Here is a 16,909-nt window from a genome sequence, read left to right on the forward strand (position 1 = left end):
GGTTTGCCACGGCCCGTCAGTTTAGGTGGGTGGTCATGTCTTGATAGATTTGCAGTAGTATCGTACTCTTTCCTTTTCTGAATGTTGGATTAAACTGTGCGCACTGAGATGACCAAAACTTGCAATATTGTTTTTAGACGTTAACCCTACTACTCTAAAGCTCTCCTTAACTTCACTAAGAAACCTCTAAGTCCATCCTAGAACAGCTGCATTTATACTGGGACTAAAATACAAGTAGATTGGGTCTAGGGGCATTAGAGTAAAGGGGAATGAACAAGATTTTTATTAGTCAGAGATCACAATACTGTGTTATTGGTCACTTAAAATAAAAATAAAGCCCAGTTTTTTTTGTCATGTGATAAAATGGAAAAAACTTCACAATCCTTTACAGTCATCATCCCTGATGATTGTGGAATTCACCTTTTTTGTCACCAGTCTCAGTCATCTGAGAGGAGCACGTACTGTAAGACTTGAATCATTTCCAAAGGAAAATAAAACCTGATGACTCCACACCTAAACGTTCAGCATATATTTTCCTTTTAATTTGTGTACTTTAACACAAGAAATTCCAGTTTGGCAGCATTATTTATACTTCTTCCCCTTGTTGCTGAACAAACTGATCATGAAGAGCAGTTGTGCTGAAGAACAGGAGCGCCTGACGGTGACAGTGTGAGTGGGAAGAGGGCTTCAGACGGCTCCTAAAGGGAGGTGAGAAGGGGTGATGATAAGGCAAGTAGTGGCCCATCTTACTAAGTCATCTAGCACTGCAGTAGCAGAGCATGTAGCACTCAGGCTGTTCACATTGGAGGATCATATCCTGTCTTCATACCTCTCCCCCTTCCAACCACCTCTGATTTTCTTTCCCCTTTTTTTGTAGCTTGGGGTATGAACCACATAACCTTACAGATCTGATAAGCAGTCACCTTAACTCTGATAAACCGATCCACTAGGGACATCAAAGAGTGCTATCTGCTTTTTGACACCCTGACATGTAGATGAGCTGTAATCAATGAGCATGCATTCGATCATTTAATTGCAATGTGTGTTTAATCCATGAACGAGGGGTATAATGCGGAGCAGCAAGGCAGACATGCAGGAGACATGCAGCGAAGGAAAGAAAACGCCCTACACCCAGCTTAGTGTCGAAACCCCCCCTCCAACCTCCTGCCTCTCCAACCCAACATCACCTTTGCTTATGCTGTTTTTTGTCTCTTAACAGCCCGCTGAGGCCACATCTGGACTACACCTCTGATTTCTGCGCGTTTTTTTCCTCCCCCTGCCTTTGTCTATACGCTGCCTTATACCCGTGCGATCACACGCTTGGAGAAATCATGATGCCCCCTAAATGATTTAAACATAAGCGAGGTGATACATCCGCATGGCGACAATTAATGATCGGTGCAATAAAAAGGGGCAGAAATGAGAGGTGAGGGCGCAGAGATAGACATAGAAAATAACATGTCAACCCGTAGGGTTGTAGTAAGGAAGCGCGGGTTTAACGCAACGCTGCGTCACTTTGTGCTGTAAAATGCATTAAAAAGTTGTACCTTTAACTTGAGTTTCGTATTCCGCCACGATCTCCTTGTCCTTTCGGAATTTCGCCGGAGACGTCATGGCTGAGTTTGGAGATCAGATCTCACTTGTTTTCCCCACTCTAAACCACTCGCTTAACCGGCTGTGGGTAAAAGGGAAGCCTTCCTGGAACAAGGCTCTGAAGAGAGAAGGGGTGAAAATAGGAGATCCCGGATGGGAGATCGCAGCTCCTCTCGGTGTGGTCTGTATTGTCTCTCTGGCTCGCCTCACTCAGGGCGCATTGTGAGTTTGGCGCGGCTGCTCCTGCTGCTGCTCCTGCCTCACCGCCTCCTCAAAACCGGTTATTGTAAAAACAACTTCTAGTGGAAAACGATTCATTCCTTTCAAACAGAAAAAAAAAAAACCTTAACACATACAGCTCATAAGTAAGCTCTTCTAAAACTTATTCTGATGCCAAATAACTCTCCGTGAGGCTTTCTCGTTGAAGCTCACCCGCCTGTCTAAACTCAACTAGTCTGTTCTTCCTCCGGGGGGGGTCAAAGTGGTGATGCTGGTCAGCGCTACTGCGCAGGACAGGCATGGATGCATACACACACGAGTTGAACACACACAGGCAAGCAAGCAACATCTTACCAGCATCTAGCACCTAATATATTTAGTGTCTTTTTAAAGTTAACAGCCAGACCGTTTTGGTTCTCACTTCATACATTGCTATGAGAAATTTGCCCCATTGCAGATTTCTATTGTTTATTCGTTTTTTTCACACTTCCATGTTCCGGATTGTCAAACTACAGGGGTTGGACAATGACACTGAAACACCTGTAATTTTAGTGTGGGAGGTTTCATGGCTAAATTGGACCAGCCTGGTAGCCAGTCTTCATTGATTGCACATTGCACTAGTAAGAGCAGAGTGTGAAGGTTCAATTAGCAGGGTAAGAGCACAGTTTTGCTCCAAATATTGAAATGCACACAACATTTTGTGTGACATACCAGAGTTCAAAAGAGGACAAATTGTTGGTGCACGTCTTGCTGGCGCATCTGTGACCAAGACAGCAAGTCTTTGTGATGTATCAAGAGCCAACGTATCCAGGGTAATGTCAGCATACCACCAAGAAGGACGAACCACATCCAACAGGATTAACTGTGGACGCAAGAGGAAGCTGTCTGAAAGGGATGTTCGGGTGCCAACCAGAATTGTATCCAAAAAACATAAAACCACGGCTGCCCAAATCACGGCAGAATTAAATGTGCACCTCAACTCTCCTGTTTCCACCAGAACTGTTCATCAGGAGCTCCACAAGGTCAATATACACAGCCGGGCTGCTATAGCCAAACCTTTGGTCACTCATGCCAATGCCAAACGTCGGTTTCAATGGTGCAAGGAGAGCAAATCTTGGGCTGTGGACAATGTGAAACATGTATTGTTCTCTGATGAGTCCACCTTTACTGTTTTCCCCACATCCGGGAGAATTACGGTGTGGAGAAGCCCCAAAGAAGCGTACCACCCAGACTGTTGTATGCCCAGAGTGAAGCATGGGGGTGGATCAGTGATGGTCTGGGCTGCCTTATCATGGCATTCCCTTGGCCCAATACTTGTGCTAGATGGGCGCGTCACTGCCAAGGACTACCGAACCATTCTTGAGGACCATGTGCATCCAATGGTTCAAACATTGTATCCTGAAGGCGGTGCCGTGTATCAGGATGACAATGCACCAATACACACAGCAAGACTGGCGAAAGATTGGTTTGATGAACATGAAAGTGAAGTTGAACATCTCCCATGGCCTGCACAGTCACCAGATCTAAATATTATTGAGCCACTTTGGGGTGTTTTGGAGGAGCGAGTCAGGAAACGTTTTCCTCCACCAGTATCACGTAGTGACCTGGCCACTATCCTGCAAGAAGAATGGCTTAAAATCCCTCTGATCACTGTGCAGGACTTGTATATGTCATTCCCAAGACGAATTGACGCTGTATTGGCCGCAAAAGGAGGCCCTACACCATACTAATAAATTATTGTGGTCTAAAACCAGGTGTTTCAGTTTCATTGTCCAACCCCTGTAATTTTATTAGCAGACAAAGGTAACCAGAGTTAATCAACAATCAGTTATTAATGGTGATTGTGTTAATTAAGGGGGGGGGGGGAATCATAATCTGGTCCTATCTAAAAATATAATTGTACCTTGTTGTTAAGTCATTAATTATGTGGGATTCACTATTGTTTTTTTGGCTACATTTTACCAATCATACCCAAGCCAAAGGAAACAAAGGAACACAGAATAGCCTCCAAAGCACTGCAGACCTCATTTGACTCAGTTAAGCGTTTTCTCAGTGTTCGTGTTTCAACATTAAGAAACAGAATGGGCAAAATGAACATCCATGGCAGTTTTCTTAGGCAAAACCACTCTCGACCACAATGAACGTAAAGACCTGTCTAATCTTCTCCAATGAGAAAATGTTCTGACAAATTAAGGTGGAACCATTTGAAAGGTGTGTGCCCTGTTAAAACTGGTGTTAAACCAATGCAGCATTTCAGAAAAAGAACATCCAATTCACACTAAAGCATGGCGGTGGTAGTTTGATGGTCGAGGGCAACTCTTTCTCTTCAGGACCCAGTCAATTTGTTGCAACTCATAAATTCCATGAATACTGCTCTCAGGCAAAAGATCCTTAAGGATCCTGAAGGATCCCGAATCCTGAGAATGTCCATCTATCAGTCGGTGACTCTAGGCTGAAATTCGCTTGGGTTACATTTGAAAAATGAATTTTATATATATTTGAGTTCTCTTCTTCTGCCATTCAAATTAGTTTGATGATCTGGAATACCTAAATGTGACAAAAAATAAAGCAAAAACAGAAGAAATCTGTAAGGGTGCAAATAATTTTTCACTGCTTTCCAGTTTGTTATAAAACATTGTTTATGACCAAGATAAAATCCAACCCCACCATGAACAGCACATATTAAATTTGGTTTTATATATACATCAGTATAATAAAACCATAAAAATAACTAAACAAAAGAAACAAAAAATAGTCTTTGTTAATATATTATACATATTTGTTAATATATATTTGTTTTGTGGAGATAAAAACGAGGGAAATCACCTTTGTAGAAACAGCACCTCCTACAGTCATAGAATATGAGGGTAGCAGTATTAGGTACCTTTCCACGATTAGGAAAAAAAATCTGGCCAATTGTTTTGTTTCTGAATAATTTTAAAATTTCTGGGCAGTGCTGGTGGTGTATGGGCGAAAGCGTGCGACCATATACAGAGGGCCAGCCGCATATAGGTGTAGAACACTGGGTGTCAGTAAGACCGTGCCCGCTGTCTGACGTGGGTTCGAATCCCGGTCATGGAAGGAATTTAAACTTAGTTTCTATACAATAAATATGTCTTATTTTTTAGATAAAAATTGAAAGAATATCATTAAATAAATACTTACACTTTGATACAATGTTTTGAAAGTTTTAGCATTAAATTAGAATCAAATCAGATTCTATCTGTTATGGCATGTTTGGATTACAATGAATTGAATTTGGACAGGATATCTAATGGCCCTATTTTATTTATAATGTACCTTTGTTGTGAATTATTGCTAAGTCAAAAAGCCAAATTAAAGTTCATATTATATGAAGCATTAAGAATAAATCCTTTGATGAATCATATACATATGCACAATATTTTACTTAAATGAGAAAACAGCTATAAGAAAATAGTTTGGTTTCAGTTCAATTATGTTTATTTAATAGGTCACAGCAAGAAATACAAATCACAGCAACTTGTACTGCAGGTTTTCAAATACTTTTTTTATAATAAAAGGTAATAATTTTCTATATAAAAATACACAGGAAAAAAGTAAAGTATGTAAATAACACGGTGTTATGTAAAGGGCTGAATATTTGCAGTATGTACATGGAACATAGAGCAATGGCTGTCTGATCAGCTAGCCATTACTTGCCCTTTTCCACAGCCCATCTCCTCTTCTCAGCCTCATAAAAAGAAGACTGACAGAACTCTGTCCATGTCATTTCCCTGGTCATCCCCTCAGCCTGGTACAGAGAAAAAACCTTAGCAGGACAATAAATATATTTTCCAGCCACACCAGGAAAACCTGTGTGGATGTGTGGACTGTTTGGTCCTTGTTTGAGAGGCCTGTGGCAGAATCTGCACAGCCGCCCAGTGGTATGTTCCTCCTTAGCCTGTCTTGTTTCTCTTTCCTTCCTAACCTGCTTTGAGGCTGTGGAGCGCTGCTTAGCAGCTTCAAGCTCTCTCATGAAAAAAGGAGTGCAGGCAAAATCAATAAATGGCATTCTTGGATTTGCCAGGCCCTCTGCTGCATAGGTCTGATAGACTTTAGTGGAACAGTAAAACTATTTCACGTCTCCTGATTGATAAAAAAAAAATTAATACTGGATCCATCCCCCCGGAAACGTGACTTTGTCTGACCACAAGCCAAACAGTTCCTTGTTCTTTTTTTTGCAGGTGGTTGTTGCTGATCCTGCTGCTTTTGAACAATGTCTTTGACAATTTTCTCAATTTCTGATAGAGTCAAAGGGGCATCCAGTGGGTTATTGCTGGGCGGGTTAACAGTGGCAGGTGGAATAGTTGCCACAGGAACATCTACAGTCTCACTTCCTACTGTGAGGTGATGCCACAGCTGTTGGGTCTCCAAAAGCTTCTCTGTACTGGTGTTTAGTGACGAGCTGGTGTTTGTCATCTTAGCCAGGTGCTTCACATAGCGAGATATATGCTATTCAGTAGTAGGGTGCAGGAGGCTGTTTGGATCCCTGGATGCAGCCTGAATCACAGCAGCATAATCTACATCAACTTTGTCAAGAAAGTATTTTTGTCCCTGATGCTTTGCCATGAGTTGGTCAATAGCATCCCTCATTTGCTGTGTCCACCTAGAATGGTCCAGGACATACAGCAGACCACCAGCCTTGACAGGACCTGTGCGAGCAGCACGTGGAGAGGGTGCAAAAGACAGTGCTAGTACCACTGGGTCATCTGATTGAGAGAAAGAAAACAAAGTAGTAGTAAATTCACTATTTTCCATTTGAGTGTATCAACCTCTTAAACATAGAAAGATGAATGGTGAAGTGACTTACCTTTCTTTGGGCAGGGTTGGACTGTCATCTGTCTGCTGAGAGCGCATGCACAAGCAATGTGACCCTGAAATGAGTAATTAAGTTGGTTCATGATAAGTATTTAAATACTATTAAATTATTTAACATGTGTCAGATCTAATAAAAAGCAAACACAAAGCTTACCTGAGCTAAGAGCTCTATCTTCACCTCCTCAGGTAGGTTAATGGCTGTCACACAGGGAGGGGTTTGCTCAGAGTGGTGAGGGTCTGGGATTTTCTGTGACCTATGCTTATTCCACTCTAGGGACAGGAGGACAACTGGGCTCCAAATGCTGCAGTCCAAACCGTTCTCCCGAAACTGACATGAATTTTCCAAGGGAAGATCAGCTTCCTTTTCATTGTAAAAAGTGAAAAAAGACCAATGTATATTATGGTTTTAAAATATATAAATGATCTACCACAGGAACGACAATACACTGCATACACACTTAAAAACTCGCTCACTCCTTTCCGTTTTGAAACGGAAGAAACAGGGCCCCCAAAATTACGCTTGTGGCCAAAAGGTGTATTGCATCCGTAGTGTTAAGAACTACCGTAGGAAACGAATGGGAAAAGTTAAGAGAGTTAAGCTTAACCATTCTCGACTCCCGCGCGCAGGCCTCTCGGGTTCGAGTCCCGGACCTGGCGACATTTACCGAATGTCTCCCCCTCTCTCTACCCCTCTTTCCTGTCTACCTACTGTCAAAAAATGGAAAAATAAAGGCCACTAGTGCCGAAAAAATATCTTTAAAAAAAAATTAATTTCTGCTCATTTGTTTTTGAAAACAAATAACAATGAAAGCTTATATTTCAATTTAACCGTTTGTATTTTATCGCAATCTATTTTAAGGTGATGCCAGCACTATTACCTTTATGAGTAGTGAATATGCTCAGAAACCAATCAGATGGACAAAAAGTCAAATGGAAATATTAACAAATTATTAAGTCCTGAAGACAATAAATGTCACCTTGTATTTCTGCTTCATCATCCCAGGCAGTATCCATCATGGCTTCTGGATTTGGAGTCATACTCTGACTCAAAAACGTAAAGCTAAAGCCCATGTTACTCAAATACAACTCAAATGGTTCAGAACCTATTTTCTAATGCCAGTCGATCAGCTATATTCATAACACCCTTGTGATGTCATCGACCTAAATACACACAAAGGACACTCAGGGTTCTTTTTCTTCAGTGTAGCTTTTAAAAATGTTGTATTTAATGAAGTCTCATGATGGAAATCTTTAGTTTAATACCAATTTCTGTCTTAAATGTCAGTTTGCTTTTGGTAGTGAAAAAATTACACCACTGGGTGGTATCTTTAAATAAAAATAACTTCTTTTGGATGTTTCGAGCATTTTTTAAGGGCTGTTTAAAGAGAAAAATAAAACTAGACACTAAAGTTGGCTTGGCAAGTAGTTAAAGGTCTGTTCTAACACTTTTGTAGCTCCTGGAAAATCAGCTGCATCTTAAAAGCTAATATTTTGTGGAATATGGACTGGATTACTCTAGAATAAATACAATTTGTTCAAATAGGGATTGTTGAAATATTTCTGTTGTTCTCTATGCACTGTGCAGAGAAACAGTATTTACTGCAGGATAGTCTGGTCAAGATTCAGAAAGTCAGTGAGTTCTATAGATCCACAGATGTTCATATACATTAGCATAGTTGTGGCGGTAAATATTATCTATCTAGTAATAACCATCCAAAACAGCTTTTTGAAGATGAACGGTTTTTGGAGGAAAACACAATATTTTAAAAGGTTTATATTGTTATTGATACCTAACTGAAATAGTGCAGCCATTCCTTTACAGTCAGCTGGCAGATGACTCGGAGGAGTTAGATGATGAAGCGGAATAAAGGGGAAATTTCCTCTTTAACTGTGGAGAAAATGCATTTCATGGTTTTTTAGTTTTACGTTTTATCAGTCAAACAAAATACACATACTGAAGTAAAATAGTAGTTGTAAAAATAAGTTGAGAAAATGAAACCGAATGGCTAAATACATAATCCCATTTGTATCTTGTTCTTCATATAGGAACTAAAATAAGGGATCCAGATGCAAGTTACTCTACGTTTTTTTTTTATAAAAGAAAAATCTGCCATACACCTTCAGTACATTAAATCTGAAAATAGGTCACTATGTGAGGCAATATTTTCTGCTGAACAACGTTTCTTCAAAACACAATATAACCTTTGCTTAATTTGACACAGTGACACAGTTAATGCTAAAAGCTTTTATGCACATGTCCAAAACAAATTACAGTCTTCTAAAATCAGTCCACGAACATGCAGTATCCAGATAAGCTGCAGACATTTCTAGGATAATATCTGTGTAATACATTAAATACATTTTAATTAGCCTAACTTTATTTTCTTAATATCATTATATTGGTAATATCCCAAAGTCTTCTCCCGTTTAGACCATTCATGTGATTATTCAAACATTGTTAGTAGTAAGATCAGAAGTAAGCTTCCATTTTATAATATTCTTATATTTGAATTAGCTTGTTTCAAGTTTGAGGGGAAGCAGTTATTTAGGTCAGAGATGCTTTTTCGGAGTCTGTAAAATATTTTGTTGCTGGCCAAATAAACAGGCATTAATAAAACCTAAACTAACAGAGATAATCTCTTGGCTAAAGAGTCTGGTATCAGAATCCGGTTCTTGCATGAGTGGCACAATGGATAAGCTTGTCATTCTGCCACCACCGTTACAAGGAAAAACACACAACCACTACCTTAACGGAGCCCATTCTGAAAAGAAAAATAAAACAAATTGTTTTCATGTTAATTATCAGAAAAATTAAGAACTGAAACTTATGGGATATGAATTGATATAATTAGACAGAAAATTAGATGGCAACAATATTTTAAGAAAATGCCACTTTTCCATCATATAGTAGATGATTTACCATTGACGCTGTCTTTAACTGCTTGTAATCACTTTAGAATGACTAAGTCCAGACTTTAATATTGTATACATTGTGCTTTCTTGGCTTGTCTCGATCTGATGTACTTCTAAGGCCTAGAGAGCACTGAAAATTCTCTGTTTGCTGTTAACACCAATAGAAAAGAGCTAATAAATCACAATCTGTGTTTTCAATTATCTATTTTCACTATAACTCAGCAATGTACCACCTGTGTAAACGTGTAGGATTTTAAACAAAGGACAGTCAAATGCAATGTTAACTCTTAAAAGCAAATACCAAAATAACCATTTACCTCCTAAGGTGCACATAAGATTTTAACTTCAGCATCATCAGATGATGTACAGCAAAACTCATGATGTGCACATGACTGATAACTTTGTTCTGTTTTGCTTTGCATTGTGTCGCCCCCAGGCCCTGCCAGAGAGCCATATGGTGCAGATTTATATACTTTATCTGTCCCTTGTCGTGTTTTACTTTACTAACATGGATGTGAAGGTTTATGCCCGGATGAAATGATGCGCGAACCCCGCCTACCCGGGGCAACCCCTTTCTGTCTCGTCGGCTGACAAATGATGCGGACTAACTTCTTTCTCTTAACAGTGGCAGGAAATTTAAATGACCTTTAACTTAACTATTATTTACACATTGTGTAGTGAAAACGCTTCAAGTTCTATTTCTGACCAATCAAATTCAAGACCTGAAAGGGAACTCACCAATAATATTGGCTCATGTAGCGTTCATCCAATGAGAATCCAGATTAGGGTCTTTTAAACGTGATTTCAGGAAGTGTCGTTAAACACCAGGAAGTTGTAAACAAAGCTGACAGCTACTGAGTTAACTGTTAATTGCACCTACATGGATGGGGAACTAGCTGAATAAAGAGGCGATATTGGTTAATTCTATGTAATCAAGCTTACCGATTTTCATGTAACGATAACTTTGCGGTTATTCCGTGGATCTGTTTCTCTGAGGTGCCGTTACCTGTCTTCCGTTTCAGCGCTTTTGAGGGGAAGAAAAAAAAAAAAAAAAGATACAGTTTTTGCGGACGTCGGAGCAGTCGTTCCCGCATCGAAAGTAAACATTAGTCGTCTAATATTTACCCGATCTAGACTGGTTTAATACCGCCGGCTTCAACACCGAGAGGGATTTATTTTTTGTTAGCTAAACAACAATGTCCACATCCAACGCCAGCTTCAAGAACAAATGTGTTGCCCAAGTGAACTGCATCTTCTGTGACAGTCTGCTCTGCACCAGGGGGATGAAGGCTGTGCTTCTTGCTGACACCGAAGTTGAGCTCTTTTCCACGGATATACCTCCAAACAGGTAGGTGCTAGCTGGATTAGCAGTGCTGCTAGCCTTTGTTTATGTCCGCTGCTGTTCTTTCTAGAACCTTAGCTTCGAAAGTTGTTGTCCTGTAAACCTTTTCCACTCAAAGTATTTTGTGTAGTAAGTCTTAATATCAGTTTTTAGTTTGTTTTTAATGTTTATGTTTCTATCTGAATGCTTCCTTCCATCAGAACTGTTGACTTTGTGGCCAGCTGCTACTCCACTGAAAGCTGCAAATGCAAACTGAGGGACATCGCTTGTCTTAAATGGTATGTACCCTTCATCACAACCTCTTGGGGTTTGCTTAGGGATGTCCAGTCTTTATTTACAGCTCATCAAACATCTGTGTTTGAGTTTTTATTATATATACGGAGAGCAGATGAGCACTACTTTCATTCCCTACTTTTTCTGGACACTTTTCTGAATGTTGGTGGCTGAACTTCTAATATTTCCACTTCAAATTGGTTGTAAAAATTATCTGAATAGTTGCTTAGCAGTTTCATGGCTGTTTATTTAAATTGAATTGACATTAGAGCAGAGTTTGAACCTCTTTTGTGTTCCCTGGCTTTTGCTGTTGTACACAGGGCAAAAACAAACACCTGCTAGATAATGGACAGGCACTAGTGGAGTTAGCACTTTGCACACATACCCCCAGGGAAAGTGCTGACTTGTGGTTTCTTCTTTATTCCCTCTGACTCCTGCTCCCAGTGGCAATGTTGTGGGTTATCATGTGGTTGCCCCCTGCAAACCCTGCCTGCTGTCATGTAACAACGGCCATTTCTGGATGTTCAACAGCGACGCTGTGTCTACTCTCAACAGACTTGATGCTACGGGTCAGTATAAGCCCCCTCTTTTATCATTTTTGACCAGGCACATTTTTGTGGCATCTGTGGTAAAGATGTGCAAAAAGCCTTTAAAATAAATGCGTTCCTCACCACAGTAGAATAATTACACAATGGGGAAAAAATAGGAAAAATCCAACTTTTAATTTCAGTTCATTCATTCAGCATTTTCTTAAGTTTAGACTTTATTTTTATAACTCGATCAGAGTTTCTAGGAGTTTATATTTAGCAGTCCATTATTTTCTGCGTGATTTATAATTTTAGATTGTAATTTGCAGTTTTGAGAATTTCAGGTCATAAACATACCCAGAATAGTATTTATCTGTTTTTCTTTTATTTATCTTGCTATGATGTTGAAGTTTTGTTCCAACAAACTGTTTTTGATCTACCTGAAGATGAGTTAATATTTTCCAATCAACTGATTTTAATAGAACTCAATTAGCATGCGTTGAGTATTGACACAGTGGTATCACCAATTGTGCCATTGTTTGTATTTTTCCTTCCACTAAATAAATGAATTTTAACAAATGTTCAGAATGACACTTAGCTACAGCAATGAAAGACAACTTGATTTTAAGACTCTTGACACATTTTCCCCGGGGGTATCATTATGGCCTGCTCTACATGTGTAGTGTTGACCTGTTAAGTCTTTTATTTTTAATCTAAATATGCCTGCAGGTCTGAATTTGCTCCTGTGGGGAGATCTTCCAGAGCTGGATGACAGTGAAAACGAAGAATCAGAAAGCCCATCAGAGGAGGAATGCATTAGGTAGAGTGGAACATTGACAATGTAAGAGGACCTTGGTGGTTGACATTCATTTGGGGGCAGGTGGACCTAGGAGAGTGTACAGACCTTGCTGGGAGGAGACCGAAAACAGGAGCATTAAAGGGTAATTGAACACTGAATCACATAAGGCTGATAAGCTCTGCTGTAATCTTCTGTGTTGGCTGGAACTGCAGCCTCTAACCATTCCTCAAACAGTGATGGAGCAGCAGGTGTTTCACCTTTGAGGGATAGTGGAGAACACCTGCTGTGACTTCATGAGACGGGGTTTGGTTGTAAAGCACACCTGCACCAAAGTTTTTGTGTTGAATTACCCTTTAAGCTGTGGCCATACCTTTCTTTTTTACTTTACACAGTTAAAGCACAGATCATTTATTATAAAACATGTAGCTGAGGAGACCTGAGGACATTCTTGACTCTTATGACATCTTATAACTTTGAAAAAAGCGCCAGTATAAGTTAGCTGTGAATGCTATTCAGTGTTTATTTTAAGTCAGACTCTATGAAAGGATGGTCACAGCTCACCCAGTTATAATCTGTGCACTTAAGCCAGAATTGAGAGTTTTGTCTTAAAGGCCTAAACGTGTTCTCGCTGTGTGGCTTGGTGCTGAATGAAACCTCGAGTGCTTTTTCAATCTCACATATTAGAGAAATGGCACAAATATTATTAAAAGATGTACAAGTTCCTTGCTTTTTAAAAGGACATAGTATTGAAGATACTGTACAATTTCAAATTGTATATAAGTGAAAGATGTTGCCATGCATAGATTTTTTGTTTTGTTTTGTTTGTACACTTGTGATTGCATCATATTTAGCATTTAACCCAAAGGTACATCAGAGTATAACAGCTTTCCTTACTAACATACTTACTAAGGAATATGATGTGATTCAACAAAAAATTGAATTAACTGCTGAGTTGTGACATAAATGAATATATAAAGGGAAACAAGTCTAATGTGATGAAGTGTGGGGGGACGGACGCATAAAACCTGAGCTTTAAGAGGATGTCAGAATCCATACTAAGTTTACCTGCACCACCTGTGGAGAAAGAGAAGACTCAATCAAGGGGTCATTTGAAAAAAATCATGGATTGTGTTAAAATATTTGCCTTTTATAAATGAGCCTTCTCATTTAAAAGCTGAGTCTTGTAATTAGAGGATCGATTATCAGAGCATCTCATATTTTTGAAGAAAACTGTTCAACGTGGTACAGTGGATTGTGAAGGTTACAAGTTTTAGTTTTAAAACCTCATTCATATTATGTTTGCTGTCAATGAAGCACAGTGAGATTCTGTTCGTTAGAGTTCAAACTCAAAGGGCTCTGGGTCAACTCGCCCCTTCGCCAGTTCGTACCTCCATGTTGCCATTTTGTCCATTCTTACTTCTGCTTTGTACCCGTGAACAAACAGTTTCATACTTAAATACTTAACCATTGTGCATTTGTTTGTTTCACTTAGTAATTAAGTGTTTTTGAAGAATTATGTAGATGGTCATAACATGCTAAAATCCCACATAATTTACAGTAATTGTACACTATGTATTGAAGACATTAAATTATTCCCTGTTTTCCACTGATTGTGGTTCTGATCTCATTAATATGACAGATTATGACCCCTGATCAAATTAAAATTTCATTTGAGAAGAAGTTGGACACGAAACCTGCAAGAGTACGAAATTGCGAAGGGGCGACGTGAACTCGAAGCAATTGGTTTTTATTTGTTCTTCTGCATCTTTGAGCTCTTGCATCATTGCTGTGCCCGGGTAATACTATGATGCTCTCTTAAAGTAACAGTGATTCTCGAAGTGAATGAAATTTTCTTGTGTTGTTTTCAGTTGCTGTAAGGGAATCAAACATTGAATGTTTGTTTTTTGTTTTTTTTTTAACCTAAAAGCTTCGGATAAAAAAAGATGGCTTCTTGCCAAGTGACTGAGCCCCTGTGTTTATCTATGCTGCAGCTTTTAATTCTGACGGGAAAAAAACCCCACATTTACAGAAGAGGAAATCTTCAGCTTTTTTTTCTAAATAAAAACTGACAGGCTGTAACTTTTAGACCAATTTCTGTCTGTGTGTATGAAATGATGCATTAGCTTGATATTTATTAAATCCAAACACCAAAAGTACTGTTTTTTTTTTTTTTTTCTCAAGTCTTTTTAACAAATGCTTTGATTTGTATTGTGCTAATATTTCTGTTCTCATATTTAATGTGTTGACCTGTAGTGTTTTGTTTTGTACATTAAGGGTCGGATGTGTAAAGTTTTACCTCAACACGGTATGGTGTGTGAATTACCTCTGGCTAGGATATTTGTTAAAAGATATTTAAATATTTAAAAGGCTGTTTCTGACGGTTGATTAACATGCCCATATGGAATATATATATATACATATATATATATATATATATATATATATATATATATATATATATATATATATATATATTGTAATTGCACTAAAACTGCTCTGGTAGTTTAAACAGGTGTGTTTTGTATGCTTGTTAAGTTAATAAACTTTTTTTTTTTTTTTTCAATTGATCTTGATGCCATTATTTTGTTCACTGTTTTTAAATAATTGTTTAAAACATTTTTTATCCTGTTGCAGCCGTCACCTACAGGTGCATCTCAGTAAATTAGAGTATGATTTATTAGTTCAAAAAGTGAGACTGACATGATGTAGGTTCATTACACACACAGTGAGATAATTCGAGTGTCATGATTATGGTTTTCAGCTAAATTTAGCGTCAAAAGACCAAATATAAAGGACTCTTAACTGTCGGACTTCTGAGAAGTATGTCTGTTTACTATACAGCACATTGCTGCATCAGTGTGGCGTGGCATGGAGGAGAACTGCATGTGGCTCTGCTGAGGTGTTAGGGAGGCCCGGGTTGCCTTGATCGCAGCTTTCCGTTCTGCGTTGTTTGCTCTGGTGTCTCTCATCTTCCTCTTGACAATCCTCCATAGATTTTTGTCTGTGTTTTAGATTAGAGCATTTGGTTGGCCAATCAAGCACAGTGATACCATGTCGATTAAAGAAGGAATTGGTACTTTGGCAGTGTGGGCAGGGTCCTCCTGTAAAATGAAATAATCACCTCCAAAAAGCATGTCAGGACAGGGAATGTTCGAGGGTGGGACCCCGGGCTCTGGCAAATCGGGCGACGCCACGTGCCTCGATCGTATAGTCCTCATGAGGGTGTCTTGAACCACTCTTTTGTCTGAGCCTGTTTGCCATGGGAGAGCCTACCAGGGGCATTTAAGCCCCAGACAACATAGCCTCTAGGATTATTTGGGCAATCAAACCCCTCCACCATGTTAAGGTGGCGGTTCAAGGAGGGGATTATTAACACTAATGATCCTAATGCTCAGTTGTCTGTAGTGTTTTCAAAAGTAGCTAGAGGGCTCGGTGTTCATTTGGACCGATCCAACTGGTGTTATGGGATTTGCTTCTGCATGCTGCTGCTGTTGGGGCATGTAAAATGCAGATAAGCATGCCAGTGAGAGAAAAGAACTGTTTCTTGCAGCCCTCCCTGCATGTTTCTGTTGCATCCGGTCTAAATACAAGTCAAGCATGCATGGTTCCAACTGGTGGCTCGGTTTAATTTCTCAAATGTTATTTTATGTGTTAGTCAAAGCTTCCTCTCAGATACCAGAAGAGAGATTTTCATGTTAGGATATGAACTCAATATTATATCAGATAAGGAACTAAAATATTGGAGCACTTGCATCTGTTTCATGAAGAAAAAAACGTTGACATGTGAAAACTTTTTGGCAACATCTTTCAGGTGTTTGTAAAGTACTGACACACAACAAGATCCTGGGTACCTTCCCCCTAAAAGTGCTAAGCAATGCAACGCAGTGCTTTGGAATGATATTTGCCCCCTTTGAACTTTTTCATGTTCCAACCACAAACTTTATTGTATTTAATTGGGATTTCATGTGAAAGATCAACAAAATGTAGGGATTAATTATAAAGTAGAAGGAAAATTATATATGTGTTTTTGAATTTCTCACATATAAAAAGCTGAAAAGTGTGGCGTGCATTCACTCTGACACCCTTAAATACAATTATGTGAACTCAATTACCTTCAGAAGTCTCCAAATTTGTTAAATTAAAGTATTAATCAGAGGAGCAGCCAAGATGCCCATGGTAGCTCTGGAGGAGATGCAGAGCCACAGCTCAGGTGGAAGAATATGTTGACAGGACAACCAATAAGTATGCACACCACAAATCTGGAATCTTTTATGGAAGAGTGGCAAGAAGAAAGATATCGTTGAATAAGAAATGGGAGAAGTCCCATAACAAACAGGTTTTCACCGTCATAAATTACTAACAAGAAGCATACTACTAATCCACTTGAACACACAAGGAAGCTGC

General features: G+C 39.2%; 2 protein-coding genes across 3 annotated transcripts in view; one reads left to right on the forward strand and one right to left on the reverse strand.

Annotated features, from left to right (window-relative positions):
- The window catches only part of srgap2 (SLIT-ROBO Rho GTPase activating protein 2), a 79,986-nt gene extending 77,918 nt beyond the window's left edge, over positions 1-2,068 (reverse strand). For both annotated transcript variants that reach the window (XM_047347617.1, XM_047347616.1), the window contains exon 1: positions 1,548-2,068. In XM_047347617.1, coding sequence (XP_047203573.1) covers positions 1,548-1,614 — 67 coding nt within the window. In that variant the 5' untranslated portion in view covers positions 1,615-2,068. The remainder of the gene's footprint in view (positions 1-1,547) is intronic.
- Positions 2,069-10,360: 8,292 nt separating this feature from the next.
- Positions 10,361-15,070, forward strand: fam72a (family with sequence similarity 72 member A). Its single transcript, XM_047346391.1, has 4 exons — positions 10,361-10,912; positions 11,107-11,184; positions 11,624-11,748; positions 12,436-15,070. The coding sequence occupies exons 1-4, from the start codon at positions 10,761-10,763 to the stop codon at positions 12,528-12,530; spliced, it is 450 nt and encodes a 149-aa protein (XP_047202347.1). The 5' UTR covers positions 10,361-10,760; the 3' UTR covers positions 12,531-15,070.
- Positions 15,071-16,909: the final 1,839 nt, after the last annotated feature.

The sequence above is a fragment of the Girardinichthys multiradiatus genome, chromosome 20, assembly GCF_021462225.1.
Source record: "Girardinichthys multiradiatus isolate DD_20200921_A chromosome 20, DD_fGirMul_XY1, whole genome shotgun sequence".
Taxonomy (NCBI): domain Eukaryota; kingdom Metazoa; phylum Chordata; class Actinopteri; order Cyprinodontiformes; family Goodeidae; genus Girardinichthys; species Girardinichthys multiradiatus.